The 20,700-nt window shown below is 35.7% G+C and overlaps 1 protein-coding gene across 12 annotated transcripts in view; it reads right to left on the reverse strand.

The window, feature by feature from the left end:
- The window catches only part of BCAS1 (brain enriched myelin associated protein 1), a 92,392-nt gene that overhangs the window by 35,638 nt on the left and 36,054 nt on the right, over positions 1-20,700 (reverse strand). For 6 of the 12 annotated variants that reach the window (XM_074288636.1, XM_074288634.1, XM_074288637.1 and 3 more), the window contains exons 4-6: positions 14,626-14,661; positions 12,008-12,217; positions 2,216-2,257 (exon numbers count right to left, since the gene is read on the reverse strand). In XM_074288636.1, coding sequence (XP_074144737.1) covers positions 2,216-2,257; positions 12,008-12,217; positions 14,626-14,661 — 288 coding nt within the window. Of the gene's footprint in view, positions 1-2,215; positions 2,258-12,007; positions 12,218-14,625; positions 14,662-19,659; positions 19,798-20,700 lie in introns of all 12 variants that reach the window. The other 6 variants (XM_074288632.1, XM_074288631.1, XM_074288639.1 and 3 more) reach the window with 3 other exon arrangements.

Genomic DNA, 20,700 nt, shown 5'->3' on the forward strand with positions numbered 1-20,700 from the left:
TTGGACAAATCATTTAATCTCCCTAAGCCTCAAGTTTTTGTCTGCAAAAAGGGGATAGACAAGGTAACCTCTGATGTTCTTTTTCATTTTAGATCTGTGATTTAACCCAATGGCTCCTTTTTTTCAGATTAGAAAAGCAAAAACCAAAAAGGTTAAATTAATGATTTGTCCAAGTCACATGACGAGCATGTAGTTGAGCTAAGCTTGGACCAGTTCTCCAATTCCAAGGATTCTCTCTTTTCCAGTTGTTTATGACTTTGTTGGGGAGCAGCTTTTCATAACATAGTGAAAACACATGCTTTTATAGTGGCTTCATCCAAGAGGCATGTCATTATCCTTAAGAAAAAGACATTTCAAGACTTTAAAAATAGAAATGCTATGCTCAAAGCCCAGCCAGCAGAAATCTTGTGGGATAGGGAAGAAAAGTTGCCTTTGTGTGAATCCTTTCTTTTCCTTTTAAAACCACCTTGCATCTTTCCTTACCCTTTGTAAGTTTTTGTATATCTTTTGTTATTTATACTTTGTAAGCTGCAGAGATGACTTCACATTCAATTCACACAAAAAAACCCCCACACAAAACAAAAACTTCACTCTAGAAAATGAAATGTCTTCTGTCAGAGCTCTGGAAACCAGACTTAAAAGTTATCATGAGAGCCCCAGTGGACAAAATGTTCCTTCGACAACATCCAAAAGAGATATTTTTCTTCAAGTGAGAGGTCGCTTCTGTGAGAATGTTTAAGTTGTATTGCCAACTGGAATTCTGGTTTTAATTCACAATTTAATTGAAAAGTCAAGGTCAAAAGATGCATTGGATTCCTGCTTCCAAGTGACCGAAAAAGCTAAGTTTTGAATTCCTGGAAAATATATAGGAGGATACTAAGAAACTAGGGATTGAAGAGCTCTCTTGGTTTGGTTGCATAGCCTAATGTAGTGAAAGGAGCAGGTTGAAATATTTTTCCTCTTTATACTCTTAACAATTCATAAGAAGAAACATCTGTTCTTACTTCCATTACTCTAGAAACAGCATTTCTGGAAGATGTTTAGATTCAGATCCACTAGTATTGACTAGACTTGAAACATAACAGCAGTATGTCGAGGGTTAAGGAGTCCTCAGAAAGAGCCAGAGAAAAGTGATTGGTTCACTCCAAGAACAGCTGTGAATGTCGTCAACACCAATTATAAACCATCTTGGGGGAGGCATTCTTTCAGGGGACTAGCACTGTACTAGTCACACGGCCAGTTTATTTATCTCTGTTGGTATGCTTGATTGGAATGGAAAAGGCTTCTGAGTTTTGGGACTGATCTGTTCCCCCCTGGGCATTAATTTATCCTTCTTGGAAATATTGGCCACTTCTGCCACTGACCAAAGGTCAAAGAAGTAGTGGGGTAGACATATCTGCATCAAGGTAAAATTCAAGGGCTGCCATACTAAAGCCTGAGCTCGGGACCACGGAAATCTTTTGGTGTGAGCTGTTCACAGGTGTTCTTATGCCTCATGCCCCTATTATGGCTGGTGCTGATAAATTTTAAGACATGATCTGGATTGGTACTTAATCAAGAGAGAGTGAATGAACAAGAATGAGAGGATCCCCCAGAGATAAGGATGGGTGAGGTTGTTCTATTTGGTAGATTCTTTCAGTCCCTGGATAATAATGAATTCTGGTAAGAAACAGAGACATATATCATCCTTTTTAAATTTTGTTTTTGTTTTTAGAATTGGATCTTCTTATCTTGCAAGGGTTACAAATGCAGCAGTTACTCATGGTCTGTCTTACTATTTATTTAATCTGTTCCATTTGTGATTTAGTTTGCCTCTCCTTAAATAACGTGGGGGCTTCCTGTTTTCAGGTGCTAACTATATTGGCACAGTAGTTAGTGCAAAATCCAGTGGGTTTTAGCACTATTGCAGCTGAAAACTCCAGAGCTCAAGCAATCTACCAGTATCAACCGCCTGGTAGTGGTTATTATAGGTGTGCCCTGGCAGGTATACTGGCAACATGTGGTCTTAACATAGCAATTGTAATGAGGATTACAATTTTCATCAAAGCCCCTGAATTCTCATGATTACCAATGATTATTTTGAAAGGATGAAAGAACCTACCATAATTCATACCTATTTCATGCAACTACAAAAGACCCCAGAGGTTGACAGCCAATGGATCAAGAAGGTCAAGGATGAAATCTGAATGATTCAATCATTTTATATTTAACTTACATTTTCCTCTGCACCTTTGGAAACTGTATCCTCTTTAATTGACTGAAGGGAAGATAAAAAAAAAAAAAAGATGAGAGTAGTTGGGTTGGGGTTATTATTGAATAGGAAAAGGTGAGAATAATTTCCTGGACAGAATTCTGACATATACCCAAGGAATTACTTTTTAGGCAACCCTACAATTTTAGTCCCCTATTCTTGTCAACGGCACACAACTATTCTCACTGAATTTCAAAATCAGAGAACCATGTTTAAATCCTTCTTTTCTGTTCCATATGTTCAATCTGTCACCCATGCCTATTGATATTTCTTTTAGAGTGTTTTTCCCCCATTTCTGCTCCACATTTTAATCTCTTCATACTCACTGGCTTTTTATCTAGCTCCTCCTTACCATTATTTAGTTTGTCTAAGTCCAATCCATTCTGCACAGTGTTCTTGGATGAAGCTTTCTAATTTACAGTAGCCCTCTGTTGCCTTCCAGAATAAGAAATGTCTATTTCAACATTCAAAGTCTTCCATAAAATGCCCCTTCTCTTCCCACCCAAATTTATTTATCAATGGTTGGTACATTCTTAGACATATCATCAGACACATAGAAACAAATATAATAACTAATAGGTCCATTGGTATGAGCCTTATCACCAAAGAAATTCTACTAACTCCTTCGTGAATACCTATTTAGGAGACTCATGATTTCTATATGTAAAGGTACCAGGGATCTTACTTCTGCTATAAAAGCCTCTCTTTGTCTTCCTGAATTTATGCTCCAACACATCATACATTTTAGTATGTTGGTATGTCTTATCCTGTTCTTGCTCCTTGAAAGAACATACTGCAAGATACATTTATTATGTAGGAACTCAGTAAGCAATTGCAAAATGAAATTCTATAATTCTAAGAAAATTTAATATTTTGAGAATTCATTCTCTACTATTGATCCTGTTACTTTCTGTTGACTTGAGTTTTTATTTAATGTAGCATCAGATGATGAAAAAAATATTGGGATCTGGAACTCTGGGTTTTATTCTCAGCTGTGCTACTAATTAATTAGAGAACCACAGTCACTTTTGCCTCTATAGATCTTAATTTTCTCATATGTAAGATAGGAGGGTGTATTTCATACATCTGAAGTGATATCTAAGATCTTATTCAGTTCTTAAGTCCTATGAATAGGAGCAGCTAGATGATGCAGTGGACAGAGCACTGGTCTTGAAGTCAGAAGGATCTGACATTCAAAGGACTTCTTAGCCATGTGACCTGGGCAAGTCACTTAACCCCAATTGTCTTGCCAAAGTCAAATAAATAAATGCTGCCTAAAGTCCTTTGAATGTATATGTTATCTTGGATAAGTTGCTTTATGTCTCTAGACTTGTTTCTTACTGTGGACAATGGAAGAAATGGACATCATCTTTACACTTGTTTCATACTGTGGATAATGGAGGGACTGTTCATAGTGATCCTTAAGGTCTTCTTGGACCCACTGCAATCTATGACTATGATTCTCCTGCCTGCAGCACTTAGCACTGTCCTTCCTTTGCCATAACCTTGAAGCTCCTATAGGCACAAAATATTACTGACAAGAATGAATTGCTGTGAGAAAGCCTTGATTGTCAGGAAGTTATAGTGAGTTTTAGATTAATTTGAAGGTAGCACAAGTCTTTTAAAACTTATTTTTTTTGAGGGGGCAGGAGGTTGGTAGGGAATGGTGCATCACACTTCATCTTTTGGGTTCCTGAGGGGTTTGTTGTATAAAAAAGCAAATAGAAAAACCATGCTATAAAAGTTAAACTTTTTCAACCTGACATAGCAAGTACTTGGAAGTGGACATTCTTGGCATCAAATATAAGATTCTCCTGGCTGACCAAATTCCTTACCCTGTCAATGGAATTGTAGTTTTTATGATGTTTTCCCCTGCCACTTTTGTGTTTTATGATGGAATTTTGCTGGGCATTTTTGCTTTTTTGTTGTTGTTGTTGTTGTTTTTTTTTTAATTTCCTGGGTCTGCAAAGTGACTGCACATTGAAGGTTCATTGTAGTGCATAGGAAATTGTAGTCTTAGTAGTTGGTGGAAAGGAATAAAATATACATTCTTAACAATGGCCCTTTATTTTGGTTCTTGTGCCAGTTCCAGAGAGTATTTATGGTAGAATGAGCACTAGATTTGATATTATAGAAAACCTAGGTTCACATCTCTAACATTTACTACCTGTAAACTCTGAATAAGTTTTGACACCTCTGTCCCTCAGTTTCCTTTTTTTTTTTTTTTTTGTAGAATGAGGGTGTAGACTTAAATAATTATTAAATTCTAACTGAACTAAAAAGTTCCTATGATTTAGTAAATAATAGATATTAAAATAACGAAATGCTATCATGTATTTAGGACTGCCAAGTATGAGGACCACGAAACAAATCTGGAAAGATCTCTTTTAAATAATGAAAAGCAAAGCAAAACAAACTAAACAAACAAAAAGGAAACCTAAAACCAGTAGAATGAAATAATATTGTTTAGAATTACATAAGAAAAGGGAAATGAAAATGAATAGACAATGATTCCTTATAAGGAAGTAACCAAAAATTTGTTATGCTACTTTAAATGATTAAATTAATTAATTTAAATGGAAATAGTTACTAACTAAGTAAGGTTTGAAAAATCAAAAAAACTTCTTTGATTCAGTAGTTCTGATATTTTCACCTCATTTTGGTTGCGAATGTTGCTGATTGTTCACTTTCTATTCTGTTTATTTTTCTCTTGTGGTTTTTCCCTTTTGTTTTGATTTTTCTCTCCCAACATGATTCATTAAAAAAGTTAATATACATGTATAACCATAAAAAACCATAAAAAAGCAAATGTTGCTGATTAAATGAACAAGTTTGGATTCTATTTCAACAACAAACCTTCAACAAATATCAATTAAGAACTACTGAGACAGTTATATAGCACAGTGGATAGAACACCAGTCCTGGAATTGAGGATCTGTGTTCAAATGTGGCCTCAGACATTTAACATTTAACATTTAACTAACTGTATGACCTTGGGAGTCACTTAATCCCAATTGTTAAGAAATGAAAGAAAGGAAGAAAGAAAGGAAGAAAGAAAGAAAGAAAGAAAGAAAGAAAGAAAGAAAGAAAGAAAGAAAGAAAGAAAGAAAGAAAGAAAGAAAGAAAGAAAGAAAGAAAGAAAGAAAGGAGAAAGAAAAGAAAAAAGAAAGAAAGAAAGGAAAGAAGGAAGAAAGAAAAGAAGAGAGAAAGAAAGGAAAGAAGGAAGAAAGAAGAGAGAAAGAAAGAAAGGAAAGAAGGAAGAAAGAAAAGAGAAAGAAAGAAAGGAAAGAAGGAAGAAAAAGAGGGAAAAACTACTCTGTGAAGAGTACTTTAGTAGCTACAGAAAGATATAAAGATTATCTTTGTAGGCTAAAATCTAATAGAATCTCAATGAAAATGAACTTGGATCAAATCTTCCAAAAGTGATATTTTCATTGAGGATATACTAGATTTTATGCCAACAGAGTTGACGACTGTTGAGGTCTTTCCTCATTTATTAAAGTTCATGTGTTACAACTTCCCAAACACACTGATTGAATGATTTTTCCTGCTTCTTTTTCTATACAGTCCTTACAAATTATTTGTTTAATAATATTTGGTTGGGACCCACCATCTAATACCTTAGGTAACAGCTGCCAGTCTCGGAACATTTCTTTAGTTCTCTGTTTTCCCCTTCCCAGTTAAAAGATGCTCTGAAGATTGTAGCAATGGCCTCTGTGTGTTTACAGATCCTCAAGCACTTCCACAGAGCTAACCTTAAACAATGTTTAAAATATGGGAACACTTAGATCAATAATAGCTTCCTGTTTGCAGCTTCCTGGGCAGAGAGAAAAGAATGTCCTTCATTTGCTTGGAAAATGAGATTATGAGAAATTGTGTCACATTGTAGAACAGGGGTGTAGTAAAGTTACCCATAGTCAGTGGGCCTGTAGATCCAGTCTCCCAGGACTGCCCTGACCTAGTTGTGTGACTCTGGGTAAGTCACTGTATTTTTCTGGGGCTGTTTCCTTATAGATTCCTTATCTATAAGAAAGTTTGACGATTGTTAAGGTCTCTTCATTCATTCTGTGTGCTGCTTGCTGGAAATAGAATTTTCTTTGTCCTTGGGACACATTCACTGCTCTGTTACCTTTCTTTCTCTTGCTGTCACTGAAACACATAGAGAAAATCTTTGATCCTTCTCTTAGGCATATGTGGTTCTTAGAAAATAAGCCTTTAGGGCAGAGGCTGGACTATATGTTTGTTCTCTCGTGTCCCTAACAGGTTGGGAGAGTTCAATAAGCCATAACAAATAAGATCCTGTGCTTCTGTAACTTCCTCTCTCTTCCCAGTTTGGAATCTAAGTCGTCCAGTTTGACTGCTTCTATGGATTAAATTAACCACATAATTGCCAGCTCACTTCTTTTTGCCACATAAACTTGAATAACAAAAATTGCTTTCCTGAGGTTAAAAACATCATGTTTTTTAAAAGATAAAGACTTTTAGTCTTTATTAGTACAGAGAACTCCCCAGATGAGGGAAGTTCCTGAGCAAACAGAAGTCAGCAAACTGTTTGTACCCTATAGATTTATGGTTTTTTGCTTGGCAATTGGGGTTGTTATTTGCCCAGCACCACATAACTAGTAAATGTGAAGTCTGATGCTGAATTTGAACTCAAGTCCTCTTGGCTCCAGAAGCAGTGTTCTGTACACTGCACCATCTAGCTGCCCCTTCACCCTATAATTTAAGAGAATAGCTAAACCAGGGTTTCTTAAACTTTTCCCACTTACGACCTCTTTTTGCCCAAGAAAGTTTTACATGACCCCAGATATTTAGGTACATAAATAGGTATGCAAATGAAACGTTTTCTGATAATAAATCATAATTTTGAGAGCCCCACGTAATTATGTGATCCCATTTGGGGCATGACCCACAGTATAAGAAGCTTTGAGCTAAAACACTTAAAATGAATTGACCCAGGATCACGCAGGATATTTCAGAGACAAGAATGGAACATTGGTCTTCCTGGTTTCAAAGCCAGATCTCTATCTACCATTCAACATTGTCCTGCCTCTCCTTTCTTTGTCTGTCCCTCCCATTCTTCCCAATTCCCATCTCCTTATTTTCTTTTCCTTCTCCTTCTCCTACCTCATCTCCCATGTCTGTCTGTCTCAATCTAAATCTGTCAATTTACACACATGGAAATGCTCAAAGCCTATGTATAAACAGTTCTCTAAAGAAGAAATGAAAACTGTTAACAGTTGTACGAAAGAATACTTCAAATCAATAACAATAAAAGGCAAATTATGTTTTACCTCACTGCCAGCAAATTGGAAAAAAGTGATAAAACATGGGGATAGGCAGTGCTGACTGAGTTATAGAAAGACAGGCACTCTAATGAATTGTTAGTGAAGCTATAAATTAGTACAATCCTTCTGAAAAGCAATTTGGACTTATACAAACAAAGTGGCCAAAAGGTCCACACTCTTTGACTTTGACATTCTATTGCTAAGTATGTACTTAAATGAAGTCACTAAAAAAAAAGGAGGAACCATTTACACCAAAATATTTATAGCAGCACTTTTTGTGGTAGCAAAGAACTGGAAACAAAACAGATTGTGGAATGGCTAACAAAATGAAACATTACTGTGCTAACAAAAATTATGAACATGATAAATACCTAGAGAACCATGGAAAGACTTACATACCTAAATGCAAATTGAAGTAAGCATAGCCAGAAAAATTTTATATATATATATATATATATATATATATATATATATTTATATGTGTGTGTGTGTATATATGTATATATATATATATATATATAATGTTTATATATTTTATATATGTATATATATATCTGTATTTATATGTATATATAACTGCTACAATGTAAATGTAGAGATCAACTATCACAAAACAATGAAAAGTGAATATTGCAAAAATATGAAAAAAAATTTGCTCCCAAAATAGATTTATAAAAAGATATCTCCCTTCACTCCTTTATATAGTTGAGGAAAGGTCTACTGTTATGGTAAATTGAATATAATGTTGTTGGTTTTTTATGTATGAATTGACTTTGCAGATTCCCCACCTTAACCTCCTTTTTTCTTTAAAAAAAATTCTTTATTCAAAGGGATTGTCCTCAGAGAGGGTGGGAGAGGTATATAGGAGGAAATCTATACCTTGTAAAAACAAGAGATATCAATTAAAAAAAAAATCACTTGTAAAACGTGTAAATATTTCCTAATGGTATCTCTAAGCCAATTTCTATACCTCTATCAGACTAATAATCTTTGTGATTACCATATTATGCCTTTCCTTATATCATTTACTATGGTGGGATAGTCTACTCTATCAAGTCTAAACTATTTACCTCTCTAGACTGTCCATAATAAGAGTAACCTTTACTCCAACCCTTCAATGGAGATATAATCTTATACATGTGGGAGATTCTTCCCTGGGGCAGATGGCAACTTATCTACACCTTTATATGGGGCAGATGGCAACTTATCTATACCTTTATATTCTATATGATTCTTATCCAGATTTTTCCATAAATCTTCCACAGTGGAATTACCAAGCATGTTTGGATAGCTTCAACAGATTCTATATCTTCCTGTGATTTATTTATGACAACTCCCTGTATGTACTTTTTACTTAAATCTTAATCATTTAAACCACACCTTTTCTCAAATCTAGATCCTTTACTCATAATCCTTTCCCCTCCCTTCCCCAGTCAGTGTTTCCTTTTAATCATCCCTCTGTTTATTTAAGTTCTACCAATCCTTCCAGACCTACTCAGCTGTTTGTTTTTTCTGAAGCTTACCTTGATAACTCCAGAGGTCTCCCTTCTCCAAAGTTTTATAGCCTTTAAGTCATTTATCCTCTAGATGGGTGTGTTTTATTTTCCAACAAAACTGGAAGCTCCTGGAGTGCCAGTACCAAAATTGAGGCTTTTTTGCATCCTCCATAGCATTTAGCACAGTGATTGTCATGCTGGGAAGACTCAATAGGAACTCTTGGATTTAGGAATGAAACATAGAGAAAATATTCCTTTTGCTAGTTTTATTTCAGTCCTCTTTCCCAACTATATTAGAGTGTGAAATCAGTTTTCTCAGTAGAGTTAGGAGTGATTTATTTTTTTCATGGTGACTTCTTCGGCAACAGTAAAAAAGCCCCCCCATGATTTTTAGCTTCATAAAGAGGCATCTTGAAGAATCACAGACTCATAGGTTGCTTGAACTAAAAAAGAAACTTTATGATCATCTTTATGATAGAATCATAAAATGTCTGCCCTGGAATGAGACCACGGAGATCATCCAGCCCAACTCTATAATTTTAAAGATGAAGAAATGCTCTGCTTCTTCATCTGTAAAATGAGGGGATTGACCTAAATGATCTATCTTAAGTGCCCTTCTAACTCTAAAAACCCCATGATACAGAATGGGCTAAAGAAATTGCAGTATATTAATGAAGTCAGATACTCACATGTAATTAAAACTGACAAGAATGAGACATGCAAAGCTATGTGGAGAGACCTCTATGAAATAATGCAAAGTGAGGGGAGAAGCAGACCCAGATCCATGGATTATGTTGGATAATGTACATTTATGACCATGTTAAAAAAGAAGTTAACTAAGAATGAATGGACAAAAGGATATTCCTCCTTCCTCCATCTCTGAATTTTATAGAGGAGACTTTGTTAAAGATCATACAATTTGAGAACAGTAGGAATGAAACTGGAACCTAAGTTTTTTGACTCTTTGGGTCCAGCATTCTTTCTACTATGCCATAGTCTCAATGTTGTATCTCCAGTAATTTTTAAAAAATTCACTTTTGAAACCCCAATTGAGAAAACCAGAAGGAAGAAATTTTGAGCATCATTATCAATTATAAACATTTCCCAGTCTTCTCATCATCGACCCTTAAAAATGTTCCTGAAGTTGTTTGAGATTTACTTCAAAGTTCTGATTGCTTCAAAGGAAAAAAAAAATCTCAAAAACACTACATTTATTTTCTATGTCATGTAGTTTTTTTTTTGTTTTTTTTTTTTTAATTTCCACTTAAATCTGCATTTTTGTAGTTAGTGGAAAGGATCAAAAAACAAGCTCTACAGAGGATTCTGCTTTAGCTAGAAGTTTGCCCATATTGGTAAGAAAGATGCAAGACAACAGAGACAAATCAAGGAGCAGAAAGGGAAAGGGATGATATTTTCCCCAAGGAGCATGAGTTCTCAACTTTGTGACCATCATTCTATTGCAACTCCCAGGCAGGGATGAAATTGAACAATTGCACAGAGAGGAGACCTTCAGAGAAAAAAAAAAGGTGAGAGGGATGGATGTTTGGTGAGAAAGGAATCTTCCTTATGGGAGGGAGTGGGAAGTATACTACTTTTAAGGGTGTTTGAGATCACAGATTGTAAATTGGAAAAGAATTTAAGAGATCATCTATTCCAATCCCCTCTTTTTTACTCGCTGGAACTGAGTTGCTGAGAAGTTAAATGACCGGGCCAAAGTCAAAGAGATGGTAAGTGGCAATCAGAATTTAAATTCATATTCTCTAATCCCAAATCTCTTGCACCACACAACTGCCAATAATTATTGGTGGTTGTATCAGAATACAGAGTTGGACTGATAAGATCCAAACGGTTCTAAACTGAAAAGTCATACTGAAGAGCCAATTACAAGATATTTGTCATCTTCTCTTCTTATAGAATCTAGACATTCTAGAAGTTAGAATCTGTAGAGAATTTAGAATCTGTAGAGTATCTAGTATTAAAATTTAGAATTCTTTTAGAATTCCAGACAAGAAAATGATATTGACATCGAAGTAATGTCTCCCCAAACATCAGCTCTGTTTGTATTTATCACCTGTATAAAGGGAAATCTGTACACACACCTTTCTGGGCTTACTTGCCAATTAAATATTTAAGAACTTGATTCTCCTGTCAAACTCCTTTTTGAAATCCCCAAGTACCTTCTGCACTCCATTTTTACTGCTTTCAGAAGCAGCAATTTAGAAGGCACACCAGTGGCAGCGGTTTCCTTAGCAATGGTAATTATGTGAGAGTGCTCAGAATAACTCCACCCCCTTTCCTTTCACTACTCATACCTGAGGCATTTGTTTCTGGAGGGGGAAAAAAAAATAATTCAGACAGCAACCGTTTGAACTTCCTCATAGAGCCTAAGCCAAGGGTGTATTTGCTTTGTTGGTGAGCTGGGTAAACGCCCTGAATTCCCAGTGCAAGAATAGAACCTAAATAGCTTCTAATGACTAACCACATCTGGCTGGGAAAAAGACAAGCCAAAGAGCCTCCAAGAGGCCATTCATTTATCCCAGGGCTCAGAGTTTATACATGGAAAACCAGGAGAAAGGAAAGAGCCAACAGCTATTCTAGTGAATATACCTATGCTAAAAGAAATCACAAAATGTTAAAGCTTTGCATGTTATGTGCAAAAGTGGCTCAAAAAAAAAGAGAAACCATATTTGTGCTCCTCTTTTTTTTTTTTTTTATCTCTGACAAAACACATGTTTTAACCTGACAGCTAACTCTTCTCAGCAATCAGTAAGACACCATCAAGTTAAATACAAGTTCCATCCTGTTGGGGAAACAAAGTACAACAACTCACTATTGAATGAGAATAATAATGTTAAAAGATGTACAGGAGCTCACACATACATATACTTATTTGGTTTCTAGAAATACATTCCCAATACATCAAACAACAGAATATTTTCAAACCTTTTGACTGGCAATAAAACAAGACAGACCTTTTTCCAAAACAGCTTTCCCAGAGGAAGAGAAGTGGGGGATTTCTCCTTTGTTCCATCCTTTGCAGATTCAGAAGATGCTGCTGTATGTTGCTGAGCTGAAGAGTCCAAGCCTTTAGTATTCTTCTGTGTCCCCTGAGTCTCAGGTGATGAAGAGGTGGCTTTGTCTGATTTTGTATTAGCTGAAGAAGCAGGTGACTTTTCAGCACCCTATATAAGTTAAAAACAAACAAACAAACAAATCCCAAAAAACAAATAGTTGTTCAAAATGATCAAAGGGGAAAGACTTAAAGGAATGAAGGTCCATTCTATTTATGTGTTAACAATTATTTTTCCCCTGAGGCAATTATAGTTAAGTGACTTATCTAGGGTTACATAACTAGTAAAGTGGCAAACGTTTAGTGTCTGAGACTCATGTGCATCTTGACTCCAGGGTTGGTGCTCTATCCACTGAACAATCTAGCTGCCCCAGTGCTAAAACTTCTTTAGAAGGTATGAGGAACTAATCAGGGGACCTGAAGCTAGAGAAATATGGAATTCACTTTTAGGCTATGGAATAGTCTAGACCAGGATGAAGTATATCTATGTATTTTAAATTTTATTATGATTAATAATAACACATTTCTATATGATAAGTAGATAGCACAGCAGAGCTAGGGTTGGGCCTGGAGTCAGGAAAGTAGGAGTTCAAATGTGACCTCAAACCCTTCCAACTGTGGCATCCTGAGCAATTCACTTAAACTTCCTTCACTTACATAAAATGTGGATAATAGTATCACCTAACTCTCTGGTTGTTTTGAAGATTAAATGACATGATATTTATAAAGAAAGTTCTTGACATTGTGCCTGACATGGTAGACAAATGAATACTTTTCTTTTTTTCCTTCCTCCCTCCCTCCCTCCCTCCCTCCTTTCTTCCTTCCTTCCTTCTTTCCTCCCTCCCTCCCTCCTTCCTCCCTCCCTCCCTCCCTCCTCCCTCCCTCCTCCCTCCCTCCCTCCCTCCCTCCCTCCCTCCCTCCTTCCTTCCTTCCTTCCTCACAACTGAGGCTCAGAAATTGATTTTATAACTTCTCCATAGTAACCTTGCTAGAACTGGGATTCCAAGCCAGATCTGTTGAGTTTAGGTCTATTTTTTGGGGGGAGGAGGTTATTATGACACTGATAAAGAAAGGGTGGAGGGTTGAGGGAAATATGTAATGTATAAGTTAGAAGAGATTTTAAGAATCACTCCATCCAAACCTTCAATTGTAGAGGAAGGGAGTCTCAGAGACAGGAAGTGATCAAATCACATAGCTAGTGAGTTACTATGGCAGAACTAAATGCAAACTTTTGGAATCCCAATCCATTTCTATTTCCATCATATTATGGTTGTCTCTCCAAACTGAGTTTCTTCAATCTATCCTGGTTCCTGTTTTCATTCAAGACAACTTAAACTTTTGTTCTTATTGTTTCCCACCTGTCAACCACAAGCTCTGAGTTCTCAGAGCCTTGTTGTACCATTTCCCCACTACATGACACATGGTCTCACTTTGTAGTTGTTTTGTGTGTTTGAGTCTTATTTCTTTCCTAATATTTAATTGATTGAACTAATACTTATTGAACACCTTCTGTGCAAGACAGTGGGCCTTATAAGTTAGAGAAGGAAAAGTTGCTGCTCCTATGGAGCTAGGAAACAATTAGCCACAGGCATAGATTATAATACAGAATGTGTGAATGGGCATGAGAAGGACAAAAATGTCCACAGAGAGATCAAGATTGCAAGATTTCTGAGGATGAGGGCCATTTTTGTTTCTCCCTCCAAATTTAATAAATTCTCACTGATTTGATTTAATCAAGTAATACATAATTGCTTAGGTTATAATTTCATAGGTTTTAAAGTTAGAAGGAGTCTAACCTATTTGTTTGCTAACTTCCTCATTCTAAATAGAAGAAATTGAGACCAAGAGAGGTTGTATTAATAATACTATGTGATGATCAATTCTGATGGATGTGGCTCTCTTCAACAATGAGATGAACCAAATCAGTTCCATTCGTTCAAAAATGAATAGAACCAGCTACCGGTACCCTGAGAAAAAATCTGGGAAATGAGTGTGAACCACTATATAGCATTCCCAATCCCTCTATTTTTGTCCACCTGCATTTTTTATTTCCTTCACAGGTTAAGTGTAGTTTATTTCAAAGTCCTATTCTTTTTGTGCAGCAAAATAATTGTATGGATATGTATACATATATAGTATTTAACATATACTTTAACATATTTAACATGTATTGGTCTACCTGCCATCTGGGGGAGGGCTGGGGAGAAGGAGGGAAAAAAATTAGAACAAAAGATTTTGCAATTGTCAGGGCTAAAAAATTACCCATGCATATATCTTGTAAATAAAAAGCTATAATAAAAAAAAAAGAGAGGTTGTATTTACATGGATGGTAATTAAGAGAGGTAGGATTTGAACATAGGTCTTTGGACTCCAAGTACAGTGCTCTTTTCACTAATAACCTGTTTTAAAGACCAGTGTTTGCCAGAAAAGGATGATTATGAATCAAGACAGTTTCATTTGAATTATCCCCTGGCTATGTTCATGCTGCAACAATTATTTGATTATGGTGAATATACTTACTTTGGTATTTGATGTTGATTGAGTTTCTTTTGAAGACTAAAACCAAAGAAATAGAAAACAAAATCAGTGCCTTATAAGATCTTGGCCCCTCCTTCTCACTTATTCCATTATACCTCTCTCCCAACAAGTAGGTAATTCAGGAGACAGAAGAAGCAAAGTAAGTATATATAGGGGTATGGATACAGTGTGTCCCACTCCTATTTCATTCTCCCCAAAAAAACTTATTTTAGGGAGGGTAGAACTCTTTTTTGATAAGGCTCATTTTTTTTTTTCCCTTCTCTGCTACCAAAAAAGAAAAAAAAAATTGGGCAAAAGAAAGAGACCCTTTGCCCAGAAATTTTCCAAGTCTTGTTTCACTTTCTGAAGCATTGTTAACCTGGGGTTTACTATATATAACCTGAAAGATTTGCGAGTAGTTTTCAAGAAGGTATTTGAATTTAGATTGAAAAAAAAAATCTTTATCTTTATTTTTTCTAACTTGTCACTGAAATTTAGCATTTCCTTTAATTATTTAAAAACATTATTCTGAGAAAGAATCCATAGGATTCATCAATGTGCCAAAAGGTTCAAGAAACAGAAAAGGCAAAGAACTGGTCTAAGAAGTGGGCATATATACATTTTTTTTTCTTCCATATAAGTCAATAAGTCTGTTAGCCAATTAATATTTAACTGGACAGTACTGAGGGACAACCACTCTATGGAATACTCTAATTCCCTAAAGAGAGAGGAGAATCAAAGTCTTTCTATGAGTTTTGACAAGAGCGATCAAAGTCTTGCTATGAGTTTCAAGGAGTAATCTCCGGACCCATTTTAAAATGCATAGACCTGCAGAGAACAGGAGAATTAAAGGAAAAAAAGCTTTCTGTATTTCTTAGATGGCAGGATAAGATGAGATTGCTGATGATTTTCTGCATTATGCATGTTCCAGCAAGTCTTAGACAATCTGCACAGTTTTAATTTCAACAGAGTATTCACAGAATTAAAGGGGACTGAAGGGGAAATGAATATATATGGTCCAATATTTTCTTCTAAAAACAAAACACTGAAAAAAGAAAAGATTGGGAGAAAGGATGTTGCCGGAGTTACCATTTTTAGGTGTGATGAATGCAGGTAGGAAGAGGGTAGGGTACTGAAGAACCTGCTTCTATCTGGCTCTTTTGGGGAGTTATTTCTACATCATGTGATAGGAAGGTCTGCTGGGGGATCCTTTTACTTGCTTGCTTGTTAGGGGCTGGTGTACATCAGGTACAAGAGCAGGAATTCAAGGAAACAACAGGATTCAGTACAATCTGTCCTTCTCACCATGCCATTTAGCAAAAATCATCCTGGGCCTTGCTTTGCCTGACTGCGAAGTAATACCGTTGGCAGGAGTTAAGCAAATCATTAAGTTCCCTCCTATGGTCTTGGAATATTGCCTCTCATGATCTATGCTGTACTTGAAGCATTAGGAAATGAAAAGCTATAATTATAGTGTCATAGACTTTAGAGTGAGAAGGAATCATAGATCCCAGCCCCATTTTACAGATAAGAATACTGAATGAGGCTCAGAGAGATCATTAGTGTTCATGATATCCGATTCTAAGTCCAATGTCCTACTCACTATCCATCTGCCCTATTCATGCATCTTGGAACTGAGGTAGGCATGTAATCTTACCCCAAACATATCATAGTAAATACTTGTGATCCACAAATGAAAAAAACGAGATTATATTAGATGCTGTATTTTTAAAAAAGTGCATATTCAACATGCCAAAGGAAGTGGTAAATACAGAAAAATCCCATCAATTTGATAAGACTTGATCTTTCACCCAATAATTCAAACCATAACATATGAATTTTGGTCTGAGTGACCCGATTTAGCTGCTTTTTGTCCTAAAATTAGGATGTCTTCATTGTTCAAGGTGGGTAAAAATTTGCTAAACCAATGCTTAACAATGGTGCTTGGAACATAATAGATGCTTAATAAATGTTTATTGAATTGAAACTTTCATTTAGCTTAGAAAGACAGCTTGAGAATCACTTAGTTTTAGTTCTGAATTACATTTTAATGAACTATTTTAGATGGGTCAGGTCATGGATCCCAAAGAGACCAGATAGAACCTCTTCTTTCACTTTCACTCTGCCCCACTGATTCCAGTTTCCATAATCTTTTTTCTTTTCTTTTCTTTCTTTCTTTCTTTCTTTCTTTCTTTCTTTCTTTCTTTCTTTCTTTTTTTTTTTTTTTAACTTCTCCTCTCTGATTCTATATTGGGCATAAGAAAATCCCTTGCTTTGCTCCATTCAAAGCAGTTTTTACAATGTGGCCTTATCACTGATCACTCTCTTCTATGTTTTGGCCATTGATGGAGGATCAAAAACATATTTCACTTCCACTTAGTTATGGCAATTCCCTCATGGCACCCAAATGTATTAAACCTACATACATAATACCATAGTATTGTTATCATATTTCCACATTTTGAGATGCTGTTAGTAAGGGATTACATATTATACAAAGACCTGAAAAACAATGAATGTATGAAGAAAATATCTCATAAGAAACTATTCATAGCATGTTTAGCTTTGTAAGATGAAAAGTAGCTTAATTGTATCCAATATGGAGATGGGAAACTATGTTTCTTTTAGAAAACTTGCCAAGTCAAAAATGCTGAGAGTTTAGTATCCATTTTCTGACAAGAATGCATACCCATAAAAATTATCTTCTATCCAGTTTATATATATTTCAGATGGCGTTTTTATCTGTATATGTTGTCTTCCTAGATAGAATGAAAGATCCTTGAGGGCAGAAACTTTTTCCATTTCTGTCTTCATCTTTCTAGGACTTAGCACAAAGTCTGGTATATGGCAAGCATGTAACAAATGCTTCTTGGTTGACTGATAGATCATGAGTCATGTAGCTATAAGAAAAAATGGGCTAAACCACAGTTTCTATTTGTGAAACACAAAACTCTAATTTTAATCTTTTATAATATTGACACTTCCCATATTACTTAAGAAAAATAACAATGCCTTTATTTTAAGCTGACTAAAAATAATGCCTTAGCCATCAGAGAGCTCAGAAGCATTTATTTCTATGACATTAATAAAATGTTGGCATGAATACTTTTCAGATGGGAAACAGGAGACTCCGGGAAACTGTCTATGACCTACTTAAGTACATATAGCCAAGTTGATGGTGCAGCAATAGCTAGCTCCTTGTCTTTCTTAGTCTTCCTTAGTCCTTATTAGTTGAAAACTAGAAAATAGTGTTTTAGATTTGAATCTTAGGATTGGTCTTGAGAGTATGAGTTTTTCTTCACTGCCATAATTTATAAACTTAAGAAAAAAAGGAAGATTAGAATCAGCTCTTTCTTGACCTGGTAGAAAGCTTTATGGAAAAGATCCATTTACTTGATTTTGATGGCTCTATTTCTATTTTAATGAGCCATTCCATTAGTGATGATAGAATTCTTACAAGAGGAAAATGAAAAGCTTCCAGTGGCCAGGAGAAAGGGCCTCAAGGTGCAGCTATAAGCTCCAGAAATCATGCATTAAGTTGCTGTGTGAAAAGAATTTAGAGAATTTGGAAAATGCAGTCCCAGGAGATTATGGATATCACTAAGTAAAGACTTGTCAAAATGTAATTGATAGATAACATAGAGTAGAATATTATCTACCAGTATTTGGTATTCTCTCTTCCCCCTAAAATGGCAGTTTTAAAGTAAGGACTGTTTCCCCTTATTGAAGCATATGGGTGGGTAGATAAAGGGATTGAAATAGGGTGAAACTTAAGACTGGGAACACTGAAGTGATATAGTTAATATATACAGGTATATGTATCTATTTACACACACATATAATATTATATATGTATATTATATACATATGCCTATATATGTACATATACATATAACTGAACAAAAGAAAAAATAATTTAATTATCAAAAATCCTCTGGTCACAAAAACATCCCAAGTGGGTGTTGGTCTGGAATGTTCCCATGTGATAAATGATTTCATATTTTGCCAGCAGTTAGTCATGAGATGCTGTCCAGTGTACAACTACTTTTTTGGGGGGAGGGAAGCTCTAAACTACAAATTATAGCATTAGGCTCCAGATCATCACTATCCTTTTCCAGAACTATATTTCTCTTTAAAGAAAATATATTAAAATCTCTTAAATACTCTCTCATTTCTAAGGATAAATTCACAATATTGGTAGCATGTATATTTCCACTCCACCCCAAAAGGTTTTCCAAAGAGCTCCTCCTTTTAGGCATAGCTTCCAGAATAGAACATTCAGAGAGAGGGCTTTCTGTATGTGCTCATTCCATTAAGCTGAGCTTGGGAGATATTTTTGACTCATTTCCAAATATGCTGGAATAATGCAGCTAGAGTAGGTTCTCTTGAACACTTAAGTACATCACTCTAGCAAACCAGGAAGCTGATACCTTTATACCTGCAATCTCATAGTTTTTTCTATTTTCTAGAGGTCCAGTCTCTCCTTAACCAAGAGGCTGTTTTAAGAATTGCCCTGTCTTAATCCATTGTTTTTCCTCTTCTTTGTTCATTGCAGGATGATGTAAGTTTTGTTAGTATCAGGGTCAAATCATACAGTTATATAGGTTTTCTTTCTCAGTTAGATAAGAGACATGACTTTTGGGTTAGGAGAATCATTTCAGAACCCTGCCCTACAGGTGGAAGATAACAGGGAGGGCAGGTTTGTAATCAGACAGGTTTTGGGGCTGTCATTTAAATTGGCTTCATAGATTGTAGATTTTTAGAATTGGAAGGAGTTTTAGAGGTAATCTAATGCAGGCCCTTTATATTATAGAAGTGGCAGAGAAACGATTTGATTCCAGATCTACAGTCTCCAAATCCAGTGTTCTTTCCATTACAATATGCTATCTCACACCAACTTCATTTGGTATCTGACAGTCCCAAATACCTACAGAAACCTCTCCCTTTGCCAAGGTGATTCTTGGTCAATGAATGACCAGAGTCTATATCATCCATTGCAAGCCAGGGTTCTGCTTTCTCTAGCAACAAGATACAGACCTTATGCCTAAAGAATTTTCTAAAGGCGTAGCCTATCCTGGGGCTCTCTGGATTCTTTTTCTTAGCTCCTTTGGCTTGGACTTCTCCAGATGTCTTCTGACCAGTTGGTCCATCCTGGACCTTTTCAGCTTTCGATCCCTTTCAGGTGACAGTAGTCATAGTTGAGCAGTTTCTGACTTTATTTTACATTATTCACTTTGTCTTCATTTTTAATTATATGTTAAGATAGTTACACACCTGACAATGGATGTTGTTCCTAAATGCCCATCCTAAAAATATCTGATACATGGAAATTTAGGCACACCCAAATTCTCAGCTAGGTGAGGGCCTTTGTAAATGTGAACTCATTCAGTAAAGAAAACCAAAGTGCATTTATTTAAATAGTACCCACACCCTATGAGCCATCCAGATGAAAAAAAGAAAAAATAGCTTCAAATGACATATCACACACAATGGATCCTAAAAATTAACCAAATTCTTAATTTTTATCTCAAAAATTTAACAGCCTGAAGAACATAATAACAAATAAAAAATAGCAAGTTATATCCAATCTCAGTGATTTTTAAACAATGAAATGCTCTGGAATATCCTTCCCCCCCAAAAAAAATATGCATTGTTTACACAAGGGAAAGGGAAGAATTCTGGGATCACAGGATAATAGGATAATTTCTATTTAGGGGTGAAAGGGATGGATAGGTGTCACTAGGCATGAGTGGTAATTTCATTTTGTAATGGCAAAAACCAGCTATTCAGGAGGCTAAATGTTAATGAAACTTCTTTCATGAAATGATCTACTCTGGCTAAGTTTAAGAGGATTTAGAACTGAAAGTACTCAGTCATGGTCACCTTCAGATTCAGCTTCAGTGTCAATGTTGTCCCATGCCAATTTTTTGTGTGTTTCTGGATTGAGGAATTATTGAGGAACATTATATGCATAATATTTAATGACAATTATAATAGCTGACATTTTATCATAAGACTTGCTCAGCTAATAGCTGTTTGTCAGTGTTCCATTACAGTGTCAAGTAAAGACCAAACACT

Source organism: Sminthopsis crassicaudata, chromosome 2 (assembly GCF_048593235.1).
Source record: "Sminthopsis crassicaudata isolate SCR6 chromosome 2, ASM4859323v1, whole genome shotgun sequence".
Lineage (NCBI taxonomy): Eukaryota > Metazoa > Chordata > Mammalia > Dasyuromorphia > Dasyuridae > Sminthopsis > Sminthopsis crassicaudata.